The 19,426-nt window shown below is 43.7% G+C and overlaps 2 protein-coding genes across 5 annotated transcripts; one reads left to right on the top strand and one right to left on the bottom strand.

The window, feature by feature from the left end:
- Nucleotides 1–402: 402 nt before the first annotated feature.
- On the bottom strand, nucleotides 403–2,827 carry LOC115393277 (tripartite motif-containing protein 35-like). Its single transcript, XM_030098175.1, has one exon. It carries the CDS (start codon nucleotides 2,707–2,709, stop codon nucleotides 1,270–1,272), a length of 1,440 nt encoding a protein of 479 aa, XP_029954035.1. The 5' UTR covers nucleotides 2,710–2,827; the 3' UTR covers nucleotides 403–1,269.
- Nucleotides 2,828–7,533: 4,706 nt separating this feature from the next.
- On the top strand, nucleotides 7,534–19,189 carry plekha1b (pleckstrin homology domain containing, family A (phosphoinositide binding specific) member 1b). Of its 4 annotated transcripts, none has more exons than XM_030098625.1 (13): nucleotides 7,534–7,629; nucleotides 8,326–8,513; nucleotides 9,555–9,611; nucleotides 9,689–9,734; nucleotides 10,069–10,166; nucleotides 11,289–11,411; nucleotides 12,010–12,147; nucleotides 12,263–12,331; nucleotides 13,459–13,523; nucleotides 13,600–13,663; nucleotides 14,030–14,119; nucleotides 15,179–15,246; nucleotides 17,084–19,189. In XM_030098625.1, the coding sequence occupies exons 2-13, from the start codon at nucleotides 8,373–8,375 to the stop codon at nucleotides 17,349–17,351; spliced, it is 1,227 nt and encodes a 408-aa protein (XP_029954485.1). In that variant the 5' UTR covers nucleotides 7,534–7,629; nucleotides 8,326–8,372; the 3' UTR covers nucleotides 17,352–19,189. The 4 variants fall into 4 exon arrangements, with proteins under 4 accessions (XP_029954485.1, XP_029954486.1, XP_029954487.1 ...); XM_030098626.1 differs by having other exon boundaries at nucleotides 15,179–15,219; XM_030098627.1 differs by lacking the exon at nucleotides 17,084–19,189 and adding an exon at nucleotides 16,069–17,072 and having other exon boundaries at nucleotides 15,179–15,219.
- The last annotated feature ends 237 nt before the right edge of the window (nucleotides 19,190–19,426 follow it).

Here is a 19,426-nt window from a genome sequence, read left to right on the forward strand (position 1 = left end):
CCTTCACTTGTTGTGGCTCGTATCATTGCATATGCTGTGTTCAGGTACTATCACAAAAACTCGGAAAAGGTGCATTTGACAGCAGGCCCTGAACGCACCTTAGAATAAGTGAAATCATAATAAAGATTGAAGGATAGGGTCAAAAATACAAACATCGTGAATTTATAAGTTGAAAATACGTACTTATTCATGTGATATTGTAACATTCTATTATATTTATTCTGTTGTAGAATAATGTTATAGTAGTGGGCCTGCCTTAATGGTTTTCTTTTGTGATTGTTGTGTTAAAAATGTGGCAAAATTGAAATAAATAGAAGGAACCTTAAATGCGTATTTTGTCCTAACCATTGTTATGATCGTAGGTATGAAGAAAGCAACAAAAGAATAAGTTGTGAGTCAGTATTTCAAACATTTATTCACACATGTAAGTTTGGAACAACAGGAAGAGATTATGACAGATTTTTTCAGGACACAGCAGAAACACAATGAAGTGACTTCCCCCAGACAGCATACCAACAACTAAATACAAATTAAACTGTTATTTTTTTACCTTTTTCAAGATGCTAAAGTGTTCCACAAGGCTGTTTTATCTGTAATTTTAAATTACAAGTGTAGAGATTTCAGTGTCCTCAGCTGTTCTTGAAATATGAGGAGGAAAGAGGTTTATTAAGTAACTCCACTCGTGTGCTGTGAGGATTTTAAATTTCCTGCGAACTTCAGAGGAGTTCCACTGAGATTATGATTATTCATGGTATTTTGATTTGGTTTTATTTTGGGATTTTTTTTTAATTAGTTTTGTAAGATTACTCCAAGCATGTAATTTTATTCATGATTAAGTAAAGATTAGTGGTGTAGTAGTACTGAAGAGCAGTCTTGTCTCGAGAACACATTTTCAAGGTCTTGGTTTTTACTCGATCTCTACCCCTTCAAGTCTGGCTTTTGGTTTTGACTCAGTCTCAGGCCCTTAATGTCTTGTGCATCTCCCTTCATGACAAAAACAAACAAGAGCACCCAACGTGCCAACTACATCGCTTTCAGCATTTCTGCTGTTCTCATGAAACGAGGCATGCTTTTCAAAATGTTCTCCTGAAAATAAAAATTCTCCCTGGAACAAAACCACAAAACAATACATTTCATTTTGTCATGCAAGCAGGGCTTTTTTCTCAGATCTTGTGTGTTCTTAGATGAAAATAATCAGGCAAAACTGAACTGACTAAACTGATGAGTTTAACCGTACGTCTGCCTAAACCCTGAAGTGAGACAACCAGTTCACAATAAATCTGAGACTGGATCTGTACCAGAGGAGGTACTTCCGGGACCGGCTCCCCCAGTGTGGACTGAGACCTTCACAGGCAGTATCTTCAGAGGCAGAGCCCCCCTGGTGCACAGGTGAGGGCTCAGCGTCTCCGTGAAGGTGTGTGTGAAGGTGTGTATGTGTGTGTTGCTGTCAGGGTCGCTGAAGGTGAGCTCCCCTCGCTCCCAGTCCAGGTGGACCCGGACCCTCCTCAGCTTGTGCGTGAGGGGCAGCGCCGTGTATTTGTGCTTGGGGGAGTACGCTCGGTACCCCTTGGCGCTGAGCTCCAGACTCCACGCCGCGGAGCCCGAGAAGTCCGTCCTGCACACCGACTCGGGCAGAACGCCCAGCTCCCACTCCCTGCTGTCCCCCACCTCCACGTCCCAGCTGTGGGCCCCGCGGCAGAGGCCCTCGGACCCCAGCACCGAGTCCCAGAAGCCGAACCGCTCGGGGTTGTCGGGCAGCCGCTGTCTCTTCCCGTGTCGCGCGCTGCTCAGGTCCTCGGAGAGGACCAGCTCCGCGTTGGCCGTGTTGGGGTCCAGGACCACCGGCGTGTATGTGACCATGTCCTTCATCTTGTTCCAGATGTTGAAGGTGAGGTTGCCCAGATGTTTGGCCACGTCGATGAGCGTTCCCTCGGGCAGCTGCGGGGGGTCCGGTTGGAGGCACTGCTGGACTCGGCGCCCTGAGACCTGGTACCCGGTGAGGAAGGAGGCATCGTCAGCTCGCAGCTCCTCCTCTGTGGCTGTGACGGCGTGGGACAGAGCCTCCATGTCCCTGCTCAGCTCCTCGGTCATGGCCCTCAGCAGCCCGGTCTTCTGCTCCTCCTCCTCCCTCAGGGCCTGCAGTCGCGCCTCCTCCTCCTCCTGCAGGAACTCACGAAGCTTCCGGAACTGCTCCCTCACCCGTCGCTCCACCCGCCGGCTCTGCTTCTTCAGATGTTCCGCCGCCAGCCGGAAGTTCCTCTCGGCTTCGGTGAAGGCCTTTAACCGGTCCTGGAGGGGCTTCAGGCCGGCCCGCAGCTCCTCCCTGCGCTCCTGAGCCTCCTCATCGATGGGTCTGAAGCGGTGGTCTGCATGGACCTTGGCGTCCCTGCAGACCACGCAGGCCGGCTGCTGGTGGTCCAGGCAGAAGAGCTTGAGCCTCTCGTGGTGCAGCCGGCAGAGCGATGCCGACCTGGAGGCGGACCGGGGGCCTCGGAGGGTCTCGCACAGGTTCCTCAGAGCCAGGTTGGAGGGCGGGTTGCTCCACGCACACACGACGCGACACAGCGGGCATTCCTGCACCTGCTTCATGCTCCACCAGCTGTGCAGGCAGCTCCGACAGAAGCTGTGGGAGCAGGAGAGCAGCAGCGGGTCCCTGAAGAAGTCCTGACAGGCGGGACAGCACAAGTCCTCCTCCGAGCACGAAGCCATGGCGAGCTCTCTGATCCCTCTCTGGAGGGGGGGGGGGGGTCAGAGGAGGTCTCTCCGAAATGAAAGAGGATCACTGGAGGATCTCTCCTCTCTCTTTTCTCCCACGGCTGTCGTCAGATTTCTTCCTGCTGGCTCTCAGGTGAGTCTCTGGAGGGGCGGAGCTCCAGAAGACGAGTTTGTCCACATGTTGACTCACCAGCTGTGAGAAGAAAATACACAGATGGTTTCAAGAACCAGGAAGCTTCAACTTCCAGTATCACACCGAATCCGAGCCCTTTGTGAACTCTGACAGCTTTTACAGATATTTATATTTTTATTATGGAGGAATGTTCTCTTGTGCCAAAAAAGGAACAAATGCATTGCAAATGCTCACTATGGTCACCACTAAAATAACATTAAACCTACCCAGCTTCCCAGATCTGACCGGATCAAACATTAGTAAGGTGATATGACCCCATGATAAACATTAAAAGGTTTCCCCTACCCCCCCCCCCCCCCCCCCAACCCCACCCCACCCCCCACCCCCCACCTCTGAAGCAATATCAATTCATTGTGGTGCATTTCAGCATTGAAAAAGCGTCGTCTATACTGCATTTATTCAACACCACTTTTTCAACCATTGAAATGGTTGAAATGGCAACTTTAATAAAACACTGAATCAACATGGACTTTTCAGTCTCATGCAAAAATAACCAATCAGACAAAAACATTCCTAATCCAGCAGCTATCGGGCACATTTTTGGAACATTTCGCTGAATTTAACACCAGAAGGTTTCATTAAAATTGACTTCATGTTGAGATTCTTATTACTCAGTTATAATTGTTCGGTTTTGTGAAAATACAGATATTTTCATCACATATACTCTGCGCCACAACAACAAAAATGTTGAAAGTTTAAATTTAACGATGATTATTGCACTTTGACATAATGGTCCCTGAACAACAGCCCTGGCTTTATGTAAATAAAATGATAGGTGTTTTAAAAATGTTTCCAGATGCCTGAGAGCCATTTAAAAGGAAAACTGAAGTGACGTAAACGTGAGTGACGTGGAAACCAGCAGGTGACTCCATCAGACCAGGTCGGACCTGTTCCACCAGAGGATTTTACTGCAAACGTGTTCACCTCCGTTCTCTTTTCAAATCCTCGGTTTCTCCATCAGAGCTTGTTGACATGTGCCCTGCTGTGTGTGTGTGTGTGTGGGGACAGTCAGGTCATCCTGGCATTCACAGCGTCTGAGAGCGGCTGCAGGGCACTAAGCCTGGATGAAATCCGTCCCGAGCCAGCTCGGAGGGGGCCGCCTCCTCACAATGAGCAGCAGGTCCCGGGCCCGCTCGGAGGTGCCAGGAGCTCCTGGAGGAGCGGGGCGGCTGTGGAGAAGCTGGCAGAGCTTCACGGTGGCACCTGGAGCGTGAGGAGAATGGAGCGGCACCGGGGCGGACATCAGGGCTGGCGGGGCCCGCTTCAGAGACAATTAGGCCTTTGACATGCAGCAGATCGCAGCCGCAGGGTCCACTCTGGCACAGACAAAGCAGAGGAGATGCCAAATGACTTCCAACCCGTCCATCTAATCACTTGTTTTTGGAAACACACTCTAAAAAAAAAACAAAACTGTTGTCAAAATCACTCGTACTTACCGAGGTAGAAACACTCAATTCCCTGGATGTTTCTTTTTTAAATTTTCTGAACAAGCTTAACAATGTACAAATAATTTCAAATAGGAATGTCCTGTGTTAATTTTAGCTGGAGTTACATCAGTCAGGGGGAGGAAGATGCTCTATAATCTGGATCTTAGCTCGTCTTGAAAGAAACAGGTTTATTAACTAATGGCAATGAGAAGAAGCAACAACAAACATAATCCCTTCGTGCCTCCAGCAGAAGACTCTCGGGTGGATTCTGATCTGAGTTTCAGCTCCTGAAGAGTTTTTCTCTATTCACAGACAGAGAAGGAAGATTTTCTGAATCACATCCAGATCACCAGGAGAGAACCTCGTTCACGCTTCTCTGGGACCAAACATGTCCCATCTGCTCAGTTTGGTCCACAAATTGCTGGGATTTATTTGTGTGATTGAACACTTACTTCAGATATTCAGAATCACAGACACACACACACACACACTGATAATTTGCTGTGGTCTTTTAGGATCAGATCAAAAATGCAGGAAATCAGCCCAATGCTATTGATTCCTGCTCCAGCTCAGAGAATTCATTTTCATCTTCAGTCTGCAGGAAAACAGTACCTTTGCTTTTCACCACTAGATGTCCCAGTTGGAACACCATGGATTTCTTGCCTCTTCTCCATCAGTCTCCTGTTGTTTTTTTTTAACTTTAATTTCTCTGGATGTGGTTACTGAGCTCATGTTGAATTATGCATTGTTTTCAGTAGCTACCCTTTTTGAATTCATACTTTATCTTGGGTCAATAGGACTGTATTCATGGGAACATAAGGAAGAGTTTACATCTTGCTTCATCGGGTCAGCATAGGTGAGGTTTTTTCTAAGTTTGAAGGTGGAGTAGATATTAAAAATATGAAATTGCAGGTTTGATGGTTCCAGTTTGGTGGAGTTTAATCTCTCAGCGCACATTGAGCATCATAGAATAAACACATTAAAGATCTCTCTCTCTCTCTCTCTCTGTCTGTCTCTCTGTCTGTCTGTCTCTGTTTATTCTGTTCTGTCCTGTATGCGGTTGTTTTTAGTCCTCACAAAGAGCTGCCGTCCATGCAAGGAAATGCCTCTGAGCTCTGTTTAATTCACGCACACACACACACACACACACACACACACACACACACACACACACACACACACACACACACACACACACACACACACACACACACACACACACACACCTGTGGAAAGTCCCCTGCTTCAGTATGAAACTCTCTAACAGATGCTGTTTCCTCCTCTCTTTTTCAGCCATGCAGGCTCACAAAGGCATAATTATTCTTTTCCATCACAAGGACTTTTAAACTCTTCACCTCAGCAGGAATATGAATCATTTGGAGGAGGAGCTGCAGCTTTTCCTCTCTCTGAGAATGAGACCCAAGTGACCTTTGATTAAAAAAAAACCACACTTCACTTCACCTCTGACCTCTCACATCCTCACAATTTCTCCATCACAGCGCTCACACACTCCATCTCCCAGTATACTTTGCAGGAGATCGGCTCATGGATTGGTTGAAAAGCTACAACAGAGTCAAGTCAGCACCAGTTACACTGCACACTGCTTTCAAAATGAAAGACAAATGATAATGTTTTACATACATATATACTAATTTATTCAAATTATTTTTTTTCTTTTCTGGAAGTTTACTTCCATTCTAAATTAGTTCAGTCCAAGTATTACTTTTTCACTTATCTATATTATACTTAATTGTCTTTTATATAGCCCATTCAGTGTATACTGTAATATATATTGCACATTTCAGGGGTATATTGCAAAAGATCATGCATATTCCACTTTAGAATTTCTATTTCACAATCTTTTAGCTTTGTTTTTCTTTCATGTACTTTCTTTTTCTTATTTCTAGTCAATTCTGGGTGATATGCTTTATCTGTGTTCTCTATTTTATTCTGGGTGCTTATGTCTAAATCATAGAAGGACAAGAAGTACAGTATTTCAGTTCCACTGTGTGTCTTGTATGTGCAGCAGAATTAACAATAAAACCCACTTTGACTTTGACCTTCGCTGAGGAGCGATGCCGAACAATACCGATCAGTGCCGGGCAGCGCCGAGGACGAGGAGCGCGGTGCGTCGGACCGCTGCACAGTGGGGCACACGGAACACAGAGCGTCGTGGCGCCCCTTGTACGACCGCGGCGCCCCCCTCGGGACGTGGTGCCCTAGGCGGCCGCCTAGTTCGCCTATGCCTAGAGCCGGCCCTGCTACTTAGTCCTAACATACCTGCTTATTTATTTACTTCTGAAAATGTGATTACTTTATTTAAACTTAAATCTAAATTAAGTTTCTACAAGTATTATGTTTTATTTACTTATTAATCCGATTGCTTAAATATTTGAATTCATTTTCTGTTCTTTAACCGTAAATCTAAAGTGACTCATGCCAGTTTATAATTCAACAGCCAGAAGAAGACAAAAATAAACACAGACACAAATTACTATATCGCTGCACAAAATTACTTTTGATTTAGACTTAAAGCACAGAAAATGAATTTCGTAATTCCATTCTTTTTGCTTATTCATATATGTATGTATATATATATATATATGTGTGTGTGTGTGTGTGTGTGTGTGTGTGTGTGTGTGTGTTTTCATTCTTTCAATCTAATATGTAGTAATTATTATGTTATTCGTGTGTGCATAAGATACACTATAAAGTTTATATCATACAGTACACACATATAAAGTCTACAGCAAAAACAAATACTTACATTAAATATCTTACTTGTTTTAAGATAATTGAGAGCAATAACAAAGAAATTTCTTCCTCTGTATTTATTCTTGATTTTAAATTAATGCCAAGGTAAATGTCATCCAAATATCTATTTGGTTGTTTTTTCAATACTTAGTGCTTACTTTCTTACTTTTCTGTACTTTAATTAACCTGTAATTAAAAATTGTATCCACTCACTCATTTTTTAAATAAAAATGCTTAAATGCTTTCTCGCAATCTGAAATCTCAAAAACTAAATTCAGCTAATGTATTTTTTGTAAATATTTCATTCGAAATAAATTACTGCATTAACTTAAATGCATTAAATGTGTGTTTTGGATTTTGTTAAGTGAGATTTCAGACTGTAAGAAACGATTTAAAATTGAATCTTACTTTGAAGGGTCACCGGAAGTGACTCGCTGTGCTTCACGCAGGTTTCTGTGGAGCAGCGACCGGAAGTGGTCTGTGTGAGTGATCGTCGGTACCGGACTGCCTCCCTCCCGGACTCGGACTGAGCAGAACTGTGTAAGTGAAGAAAATCAATAATGATGATGAAAGTTGCTGCTTTGTCTCGTGGCGCTACGTCACCGCGCGGCGTGAGGACCTCACCTGCGCGCGGGGAGCGTCTGCGGGTCGGATTACGGTCCTCAGTGGGGGAGGACGTGCGGACGTCTCCGGCCCGAGGGACGGTTCGGGTGTGTGTGTGTGTGTGTGTGTGTGTGTGTGTGTGTGTGTGTGTGTGTGTGTGTGTTGTTTCTTCTCCATTGCACTGTATGCTAATGTGTCCGTGGATCATCAATGTCAGTACATTTCTGACGGTCAAGCAAGCTTATTTATTGTTAATCACTTCATTTATTTTGCCAGTTTTCATGTGTAATTTATCAAGTAAAAAAATTGTGGAATGGTAGAAATTGTCTATTGTAATATTATAATGAAGGAAAATGTGGAGGAGGAGAGAGATGGGCCCGAGGACAGAGCCCTGAGGGATACCCAAGGAAAAATGAGAGAGATGGGATGTACAATATTGTAATTGAATAAGAAGATATTCGATTTTTGTCATGAAGAAGCTCAGGAACTATACGATATTCACATTCATGAAGCTGGATTTAATAAATTGGAGCTTCAGGATTTTAAAAAAAAAAAGGTGTATGTGCAGGTGATGGGATGTATTATGTGGGTTTGTGCCTGGCTGCAGGTTTACCCTCCTCTTGTCCCCTGCAGACCCCCTGTGATGCCCCTGGGCGGGCTGAGAGCTGCTCGGGGTTGCGATGCCTTACGTGGACCGACAGAATCGTATCTGCGGCTTCCTGGACATCGAGGAGAATGAGAGCAGCGGGCGCTTCCTGCGGAGGTACTTCATCCTGGACACGCAGCAGGGGAACCTGCTGTGGTACATGGACAACCCACAGGTGAGGACGACTGTCCACAGGTGAGATGAGATCAGCACTTCTCATCCTCCAAACATTCAAAACATGTTAGACAAGAACCTGTGTGTGTGTACGTCTAAAAGGACTTGTAAATGTCTTCACCTTATAGCTGACACTGGGTTTTAATGCCCTACATGCAGACTTGCAGAGTCAGTCTCGTGAGGCTGCTGGTTCACTTCCACATCACCGAGCTGCATTGCAGCAGTGCAAACATAAAATCACAAGACCTGTTTAACACAGAGCCTTTAAGTCTAGACTGAGGGCAAAAATGAAAATAAATCTGTGTCATAGCAGGCGAGCAGGAGGCCTGTGGGGGAGGGTTAGATATACACAACATTCCTGCTACGCACATACATATCTGCACGTACAAATTTGCACACACTTCTGTGAATTAATGACATTTACTCGACTTCTCTTTCATATTGCACACACTGTCCTGTTGAATTTGACAAAGATCAGATCAGAAGGATGTGCAGGTTGAAATCAGTGTTTCCTCCTGTAGCCATCAGGATGAAATCACCTCCTTTGATCATTTTCTAATCTAATCAGGTACAAGTGTTTACATGACACCGCTTCAGTCAGATTACTCATGTTCCCTGTAATCTGCTGGTTTGAAATGTCATTATCATTTCTGACTGAGTGACGCTGTCTGGGTGTGGGTGTGGGTGTGGGTGTGGGTGGGTGTTTTCACAGACATTTCAAACACAGAACTCAACCTACTGCACGCATGATTTCGATAGAGACCGGTTTGAAGCGGGTTGTGTGTTTTCCTGACTGTGTGTGTGTGTGTGTGGTTCCACTTCAGTGTGACCACAGGCATAAAAACGGGAAGCTGAATTGGAAAAATAAAGACTATTAGTAGTAGAAACGCTGGGAATTCCCACAGGGGGGGACTCCTTGAACGCCTCAGTGATGAGTTAGGAAGTTATGGTATCAACATTCATCTTTCTCCTCTTTCTTTTTCTCTCTCTCCTGCTTATTAAAGGTGGATATTTCTATGTTTTTGTTGTGTTTCCTCCTCAGAACCTTCCCAAAGGAGCAGATAACGTCGGCTCGCTCAGTCTGGCCTACATCTCCAAGGTCAGCCCTCTGCTTTTCATCGTGAGAGTTTCCTCTTCATCTTTCTCTATGTCTTGATTCTGAATCTTCTCTCTCAGGTCAGCGATGCCACCAAACTCAGGCCGAAGGCAGAGTTCTGCTTCGGTGAGTTCATGTCTCACACTCACTCACACACACACACACGGGGTGTTGTTGTAAACAGTGTCGTTTCCTTCCTTACTTCCTTCCTTCCTCTTCTTCACCTCTTTCTTCCTCCGTCTCTTCCTGCTCTGCTCACTGTGTCACTTTGTTTCCTCCCTTTTGTTCCAACAGAAGCTCTGTGTCACTCAATGGGAGGAAGCTGTACAATGACCTGTGTGTGTGGTGTGTGGTGTGTGTGTATGTGCGATGTGTGTGTGGGTGGATATTTTTAGTGTTTCTCTCCTTCCTGTGGTGATTTTTCCTTCTTAAACCAACACATGTTTGTGTGCGTCTGCAGTCATCAACGCTGGCATGAGGAAGTTTTATCTGCAGGCCAACGACCAGCAGGATTTAGTGGAGTGGATCAGCGTGCTCAACAATGCCACTAAGATAACAGTGAGCGACGCACACACACACACACACACACACACAGAAAAACAAGCGCATGGATCAATAGGTGACCCCGTTTGTGGTGTGGCCCGCGGCGTTCAGTCCATGGAAAATGAGAGCTGAGCTGTGGCAGAGTGTGAAGGCAGAACATCCTTGAAGTTACACTTTTGTCCACATTCACGCCCAGATCACACATACACACTCGTGTCCAGTGTTGGACAAGTTACCTTTGGAAAGTATTGACTTATAGTTAGTAGTTACTTCTCCAAAAAAGTAACTGAGTTAGTAACTAAGTTACAATGTTTTAAATGTAACTAATTACTAGGCAAAGTAACTATTGCATTACTTTTAAAAGGAAATCATGTTTAAATATGTAAAATAATTTGGATCCCCACTTAATGGAACTAATGCGTGTTCAATTATTTATTATAAAACTGAATATATGATTAATTAAATAAATGGACACTTTACAGGATGAATTACAAACAGGAAACACTACATTAATCTAAAATATTCAAATATTGCCATGTGATTATGTGATCAATCAAATTTGACCGATAACATTAGATAGATTTCTACGCTCATGACATACATCTATTCACATCGATGTATGTCAATAGATGTCTGTACTTATATTTAAAAGCTGCCTTTGAATAACCAGGGCTCTCTATGTTTGTATTTCTATCTAGTCACGTGATGCACTTTACACCAATACGGTTCCTTCTTTCTTTACACATTTGACTTAATTTATTGGCATTTATTTATAACATTTATTACTATCATTAAGTCTGGAGACGAATTAATGTTCTTGGATGTTAAAAGAGCTGCAGAGCTGCTGTCTCTCTCAGTCCTGCTCATTGAACACACTTTTAGCTTTAGAATCACTGGAAGCCCCATTAAAAGACGTTTTCTGTGTTTTGCATTAGCATTAGCCTTTACTCACCCCAGCTGGGATTAGTTCATCTGATCTAATCTGCTCATCTGCCTAATGCCTCATATTTGCAAAGCATCACTGGAATAACACAGCTAGGGGAATTTCAGCATGTAGCTTTTTTCTCGTCAGTGATTTGTGAAGTAACGACCGTCAGCAGGTGACGTCCTGATGTTTGCTTTGTGTTTGGTTTGCAGGTGCCAAAGCCCGGAGAGAGCGCGGCTCACACTGAAACTCCTCAGGAAGTTCTGGGAGCCATGAAACAGGTTTCCTACAAGACGGAGATCATTGGAGGAGTGCCCATCATCACTGCCACACAGGTAACACACACACACACACACACACACACACACACAAACGTCATCACACTAAATCAAAGTGGTTTCACTTTAGATTTCACCCCTTTAGATGTCACTGCACACAGAAACCACATGTACACGTTTACCAGTTAGAGAGACACATGCTGTTAGCTCACAGCGGTAACACACACACAGGTAACACACACACACACCCAGGGTACTGTCTCTCTGGGTGCTGCGTGTCCCTCAGCAGGTCTCATCCTGTCTGTGATGGTATGCAGCAGCAGCAGCAGCAGCTTCTTCCAGCATGAAGCAACAGAAGAAGATTGAGATCTTCTTTGAAACTGACACCCGACAAAGGACGAAATGACCTTTTCCATTTAGCTGCTGCGAGCTGACGGAGGAGAGAGAACACCCTGAAGCTACAGAAGGGAAAAACATAAAAGAATGACGATGATTTTCAAGCTATTTGCTTCATGTTCAGACTCATTTTCTCAGAGCTCCGGGCTACAGTTTCTGCTCACACCACACAGCTGGCTCCAGAATCACAGACAGCCAAGGCATTGTGGGTATTGTAGGAAGAATTTCATAATGGTGTGTGTGTGCGTGTGTTTTCCAGGAGAAGGGGGAGGGGCAGAACGGGGCAGAGCGAGGAGTGGTGAAGCGAGGTCAGAACCAGCTGCCCTTCTTCCTGTCCAGAGGAGTTCAGGACCACACGGTCATCAAGGCCGGATACTGCGTCAAACAAGGAGCTGTGGTCAGGGCACGCACAAGCACGCACACACACACACACGCACGCACGCACGCACGCACGCACGCACGCACGCACGCACACACTCACACACCAATCCTCGTGTGAATTCTCTTCTCAGATGAGGAACTGGAAGAGGAGATACTTCATGCTGGATGAAAACGCCGTCAGCTACTATAAATCAGAGTCGGTGAGACACTTTCACTTCTGTTGGTATAAAACTGAAATGATCCTTTACAACCAAAAACATGGACACACGCACACACACACACACACACACACACACACACACACACACACACACACTCACCACGTGTGTTTCACAATGCAGAAGACTGAAGAGAAGGATTTAAAAATGAAAACATGATAAACCAGGCAGACTTCAGTCACTCACACACACACATATAAACACACTCTGGTATCAGTGTGTGTTCCTGGTAGCTGTGCTTTACCCTGTGGGGTGTGTTATATCTGTGTGTGGGTGCGTGCGTGTCTGAACTTGCCGTAGCAAGCATCCCAAACGCCTCCACATACCCTCAACGTTTGGAGAGATGAGTGAGGGAAGTGTGTGTGTGTGATTTAGTTCTTGTTCACTTTTTATGTCTTTATTCTTACCATCTTTTTTTGGCCATTTTAGATCATTTTGATTTTTATTGAACCTGACCTAAACACAAATTTAAGAAGACATCAGGCAGTGTGAATCAGGTGACGACAGACGCATTGTGAAACAGTCACAGACAGAAAAGTGAATGTCCTCACTTTACAAAGCTTACGAGTAACATTATAGAGTAACTGAAAAACAAACTCAACTGTATCAGAAGAGAAACAGCTGAAAGAGTCGATTCTCCATCTTGAACTCTTGGAGGCGTCTTCAGTTTTTCCCGTCATGATGTTGAACGTGAACCACGCTCCTCACCGACTGACCAGATCTGAAGAGAATACTGAGCTTTAACTTTCAGGCTGCATTACACACAGTAGAAAAGACAATAGATCGATTTGATGAATCAATATCGAGCCATTCAAAGGAAAATCAAATCAAATCAACAAAACAATTTTTTTTAACCCTGTCCTAATTCTAATTCTCTTTAGAATTTTCACGATCTATTAAATGATTACTAATTATAAATGCTCTTTTTATTGATCTATTTCTGCTCCTTTATTCAGTTTTATCATTTTGTCAGATCTCTCTCTGGGATATTGACTCTTTACTTGTGGCCACACAGCACAGCTTGTGTTTTCTTCACTGTGGACTCGATCATCATCAGCTGTTTCACCTCTGGATCCTCCTCCTCACCCTGAGCCTGTCTTTCTCCTCAGGACAGGGAGGCGCTGCGAGTGGTCCCGCTGAAAGAGATCCACAAAGTTCAGGAGTGCAAACAGAGGTGAGAGTCAGCACCCGGTTTGGGAGCTGTGTTCGATCCCAGCAGTCACAAACCGCTCTGCTGTGTGTTTCCGCAGCGAGCTGATGATGAGGGACAACCTGTTCGAGGTGGTGACCAGCTCCAGAACTTTCTACATACAGGTGATAAATAATTACCATGCTTTTAAATGCAGTTAATTCAATTTTTGGTGTTCCACAGGGATCAAACCTGGGACCCTTAAAGTTATATTATAACCTTCATTCTCGAGTTTAGAGTTTAGTGAATAAGACTTGGCAGCCCTGTCTGCATTAGTATTGATTTTGGATTTCATTTTCATGCAAAAGCCAGAAAATCAACCCAATATGGGGCTGCGTGAGGCTCATCTGATGCTGTAACCTGGAGGCAGGGCTGCTTTCAACAAATCCAACAGTCACAGCTGAATGTCTCTATCTGTGTGTGTGTGTGTGTGTGTGTGTGTGTGTGTGTGTGTGTGTGTGTGTGTGTGTGTGTGTGTGTGTGTGTGTCAGACTGACAGTCCGGAGGACATGCACAGCTGGATTAAAGCCATCTCAGGGGCCATCGTGGCTCAGCGTGGCCCCGGACGATCCGCTAACACTGTAGGTATCCTGATCACTGCTACACACACACACACACACACACATGCATGTCATTACATTAAACCAAGATGGTTTCACTTCCGATTTTACCAAAATAATGTCACCACACACAGAAACCACATACATCTGGTCTGTGTTCTAAAATATTTTAATAGACTTTATTTTCATACATGTGTGACAAAAGCTGTTTTTAATAGTTGAATTCATCAAATATAAAGTTGTTATAAGTACACAAATCAACAGAATTAACATAAATATAGCTGATTGAGATTATTTTCCTTCCTTGGTGTGAATCACTCACCTGAGTCCAGGTTGTTGGTGATGTGTCGCCCTCTGCTGGCAGCAAAACTTTACTGCAGCTTAGTGAGTTTCAAAACTACAAAACAATGAAAAAGATCATGAGTGATGTAGTTTGGCTAAAAAAATAGTTTATTATATTTTTTCTTGATTCATGAACCATTGTATCTTTTTATTCAAATGTTTCCTCATGTGAAAAAAATTCTGATGTCTGAAAGGAATAATTAAAGAATTCAGTGTGGTCAATAGAATATTATTTGGATATTTCTGCCTGTTTCTAATTTTTACGTTTATCAACATCTATGTTCTTGTTATCTTTATCGTTGTCATTCTTTTAAGGAAACAGGAAATAATCATGTGTGGAATTTCAACGTTTGAGTGATTTTATTTTTCTTTGTCAGTCGCTTCATGTTGTTTCATGTTCACAGTTTTAACATTTTCAGGGTTTTTCCTGCCAGGAGGATGATGGTGGTGGCGGTGATGTTGACGGTGGTTGTTACTTCCTCACTTTCTTCCACATAATGTTTTATTCCTCTTTTCTCAGTTTGAAGAGTGGAAATTTCTCTGTTCGGATGTTTCACTTTGTGTGTGTGAACCTTGAACTCTTACAGGGGGTTTTTTTTCCTCTTCTCACTTTATCGCCACAATACATTTATATAATAATAATGAGTCACACTTTTTCATGTATTCATTTATTTTTAATATATTTTTTTCGATTCTGTGGCGTGTAACTGAGCTGTCGGTGTAAACTGTTGTTTTCAGATCCGTCAGGCCAGAAGGTTGTCCAGCCCGTGTATACAGAGGTACTTCAGCTCTGGTCAATGCAGCATGTATGTGACCCCCACCCGCCCCGCCTCCCGTAGCCCCCACATCCACCTCCTCCACCTCATTTACCTCCTCCATCCCCTTCAGTGTGTAGAAGTGAGTGGAGGAGTTCCATTTGGAGATCCGAGTCCAGCCGACTCGTCCCTGCTCCTCATCCTCACCAGAGTCATCTTCCTCTTTACTGACCGTCATCCGTTCATCTTCACCTCCGTCTCAACGCCGCTCCGCTCAGTTTTTTTCATGCTTTTGTTGACTTGCGAGATCAGACCTCGACTCCCAGAGCTGCAGACCACAAACATGATCTACGGAATCTAATAACGAAAATATCTTTATTCAGCGAGCACCGATACAAACATTTATTATTTTATTTAATTTTCTGATTTGTGTATTTTATTGCTTCCTTCATTCATTCAGTCATGTTTTGTTCTTTTCTATTTTGCCTTTCGTCTAACTTTTTCTTAGTTTCCTGCTTTCATTATCCATTTTTTTAAATTAATTTATTATTTTCCTCTTTAATACAGATCGTTATTTTTTCACCTCATTTTAATTTAAGTTAATTTCCTTTTTCCTTGGTTGCTTAATTTAATCAGTTCGTTTTTCTGCACCTACTTGTTGATTACCTTTGATTTTTCCTTTGTTCATTCATTTTCCATATATATATATATATATATATATATATATATATATATATATATATATATGTATATATATATTAATTGATATTTTTTTCTTTTTCTATTTTGTTGATTTTTTTTTCCTTTTTATTTTTCTTGATGTTATTTCTTTATTTATTTATTTAATTTTCCATTTCATCATCTAATCCTCAGATTGATCCTCGGTCCGTCCTCCCAGTGTCAAACGTCTACTTTCGGCTGTCGCTTGTCTCCTCTGACCTGCTGAAGCTTCTCTGTCTCCATGTCGTAACGTCTGCAGCTCTCCTGACCTCCAGCCGGACTTCGCAAAGTCGCCACGAGCTTCTTTTTCCTCTTATTTCCCCCGCTAACCCTCTGGTGTGTGTGTTTGTGTGTGTGTCTGTGTGTGTTTTCCAGCGAGTGAGGTGTGACCTTCCCTGAATGAGCCCCGCCTCCTGCTGCCTTATCGTCCAGTCACCAGCCCCCGTTTCCTGTTCCTCCTTCCTGTTTCCTGCTGCCGTTTCCTGTTTGATGCTGGTGATCCTTCATGTTTCCCCTTGATGTTTTCCTGTTTCCTCTTCCTGCTCCCTGCTTCTTCCTGCTGCTTCCTGTTTCCCACTGCTACTTCCTGCTGCTCTTTCCTGCTTCCTGCTGCTTTTTCCTGTTTTCCCCTGCTGCTTCCTGCTTCCCTGTTCCCTCTGCTGCCTCCTGTTACCTGCTTCATGCTGCTACTTCCTGCTGCTGCTTCCTGTTTTCTGCTGCTGCTTCCTGTTCCACGGCGGTGCAGCATCGCTCGTCGGTACGTGTCGCCCCTGACTGCATGCAGTATTTTACAGTTGCTGCAGCTCCTTTAAGAACATCAAACTTTTTGTTCGCTTTTTGAACACTTTAAAAAAAACCTGGAGGTTTTTTGTGGATGTGAAGATATTTTCACACTGCTGGTTAGTTGGAGACTTGTTTCTTCAGTCTTGTAAAATCCTTCTCAGCTTCTTGAAACAAACCTCACCTTCTCCGAGCTGCAAAGAAATGTTTTCGTGTCTGCTGGCGGGGAAAAAGTGACTTCAAACTTAACAAGATACTTCTACCTGAATGAAGCGAAACAGGAGTGGTTTCCCTTTTTCTCCTGCATCTTCATCCATCCATCACCCATCCGTCTCTCTCTCAGACGCCTCTGCTGCCTCTCACTTCCTCTCCTCCTTCCTCTCTCCAGGAGCACAGCGACAACTCCTCCCCCTCCCCAACGGCCTCCTCCGTCTTCTACTACCCCCTCGAGCCGGGGCCGCCCTCCTCTTCCTGCTCCTCCTCCTCCTCCTGCGGCTCAGCGGGTGCTCAGCCTGACGCTGGACTCCCGCCACCGCCAGGACGACTTCCTGGGCCTCCTCCCGTGGAGGCTGAGCGGCGTGCAGTCGGTGATGGTGCCCCTGCCGCCGGCGCGCTCCCGCCTCTCCCTGCAGGAGACGCTGCAGCCGTCGAAGTGAGGCGGGAGGAGGCGCAGAGCAGGAGCAGGGGGCTCCACCAGCAGGAGGAGACCAGGCCGGATTTGGTGATGACCCTCATGTGAGGAGCGAAGGAAGGAAGGACAACACACCCACACCCACACACACACACACACCCGCTTTGACTGTGGACCCCCTTCTGATCACTGATTGGCCGAAACAAGGTGCTGGCCACGCCCACTCCCTCCAACGTGTGATATTTTCCCAGCTCTCCTCCAGAATTAAAATCTAACATCTGTTCTGTTTACATGACATTTTCATGTGAAAAAGAAACACTTTTGTGTTTTTAGTGTTAAAGGAAACTATTGTAAACACAACTCAGCGTGCAACTTTTTGAAAAAGCTCCATCTCCGTCTCCGTGCGAATGGGAGAAAAGGCACCTTTTTGATAACATACGCTCATTGTTAATGTTTATAGCATGTTGTTCTCTGTGTGTGGATTCCATTCCAAACAGCAGCGCCCACTGGTGGCCTGGCATGGTAGCTACATCATGTGTAAATCACGTGTAAACACAAACATGTCGCACTTTCACCTGAACAGTTGTCGTGTAAATGGGGCTTTAGTGTGATGTTTTTTGTCACTTTGGAGCAGAAGAAGGTGTACGCTGCTTTATCTGAAACATTTGAGACATTGCCTTCATGTAGACAACTCAAAACATAGCAATACTTTTGAAAATGTCCAGAACGTTAGCAAAACAATAATTTGGTTCCAATTTTATTTTTTGCCTTTTTTTTTTTTTTTTATGGACGTAAAACCAATAGTTTGAATGAAATGCTCATTTTGAAAAACTAAACTTTTTGTAAAAACAAATTACAAGCTGTAAAATCCATTATTTGGAGTCACATGTGCAACAAGCTGTATGAAAAGATTTAACATATTCTAAACTAACTAACCAGTTTAGTTATCAGCAGTTTCTAAAGTAAAGCTTGTCCGCCATCACCAACATCTAGAGCCGTGGACCACTCTGGTGGTCTCTGGTGGTCTCTGGTGGTCTCTTGACTCAGACTTCCTAAAACCATTTCTCGTCTGTCTTCCTGTGTGTTTGTTGGTTAAAAAAACTGAAGAAAAAAAAAATCTTTAGAACATTTTGATCTGTCAGAGAAAGGCAGGTGTTCCTGATCTGTGTGTGAAACAAACCAAAGTTTCTGAGTGGACTTCCTGGTTCCGGGTTCGGCCTGCCGTTGTGGAGCACTGAAGTTCAGATTGACTCAAGCTCGCTTTAAAATGATTCACTCAGGATTTAAATGCAGTTTTGTTACTCGTGGTTACAGATGTTGCTCTTGTTCCGCTTTTTGAGGACTTTTATAATATATATGCATTACAGTCACATTTTGTTTGTGTGAGTCAGTGTTGGGACTCTTACAAGAAGGTAATACTTGAATAGAGTTAAAAAGTTGTGGACTTTGTACTTAAACTAGATAATTCATTGTTAACATCTTGAAAGAACTTGAGATCTAGTACCTGATTATAGTTAACTACTGAAATATTTTTTTTCACCTGCTTTCATTCAAGAGTCTGGAAGAAAAAGAATCTAACCGTCACTTAAACATGCTAATGCTAATCACAGCCATTGTGGATACAGGCTAACGCTAACTTATAGTGGGACAGGATTCGTGGATTTGTAAGCAATAGGCAGTAAGCAGGTGTTTGGTGGAATTATGGATCATCAGGACAATCGCTCTGGCTAACGCTAATGCTAATAGCCACCTCAGGGAAAAGGACAGAGAGACAGCAGCTCCAAAAATGTTCAGAATTGTCAGTTCCTTTGTAAAAAAAAAAAAAAAAAAAAAGAAAAGAAAAGATATCACATTCTGTACCTTTAGAGACTTCTTCACTGTGCGAACCTGCAGAGATTCTGCACTTCAGTGCTTCACACGAGGCGTTTGCAGGTCGTTATAGGATGAAAATGACTCAAAGTGGCCACGTTCTTGTTTTTTATCTGTAAGATTTTTGGACTCGTGAAACCAAACTGTTGATGTGTAAATGTTTTATTTAGTTTTTTGTTTGTTTGTTTGTTTTCCACTCTGTTGGATTCTGGTTGTGGGTGTTTTCTCATG

Source organism: Salarias fasciatus, chromosome 8, assembly GCF_902148845.1.
Source record: "Salarias fasciatus chromosome 8, fSalaFa1.1, whole genome shotgun sequence".
Taxonomy (NCBI): Eukaryota; Metazoa; Chordata; class Actinopteri; order Blenniiformes; family Blenniidae; genus Salarias; species Salarias fasciatus.

Excerpts from the sequence above, each read along its gene's own strand:
- plekha1b (XM_030098624.1), top strand. The coding sequence starts at position 8,373 with ATGCCTTACGTGGACCGACAGAATCGTATCTGCGGCTTCCTGGACATC. Across the intron at positions 8,514-9,554 it reads GGTACATGGACAACCCACAG|AACCTTCCCAAAGGAGCAGA; the intron begins GTGAGGACGACT and ends TTTCCTCCTCAG. Across the intron at positions 13,524-13,599 it reads GTTCAGGAGTGCAAACAGAG|CGAGCTGATGATGAGGGACA; the intron begins GTGAGAGTCAGC and ends GTGTTTCCGCAG.
- LOC115393277 (XM_030098175.1), bottom strand. The coding sequence starts at position 2,709 with ATGGCTTCGTGCTCGGAGGAGGACTTGTGCTGTCCCGCCTGTCAGGAC.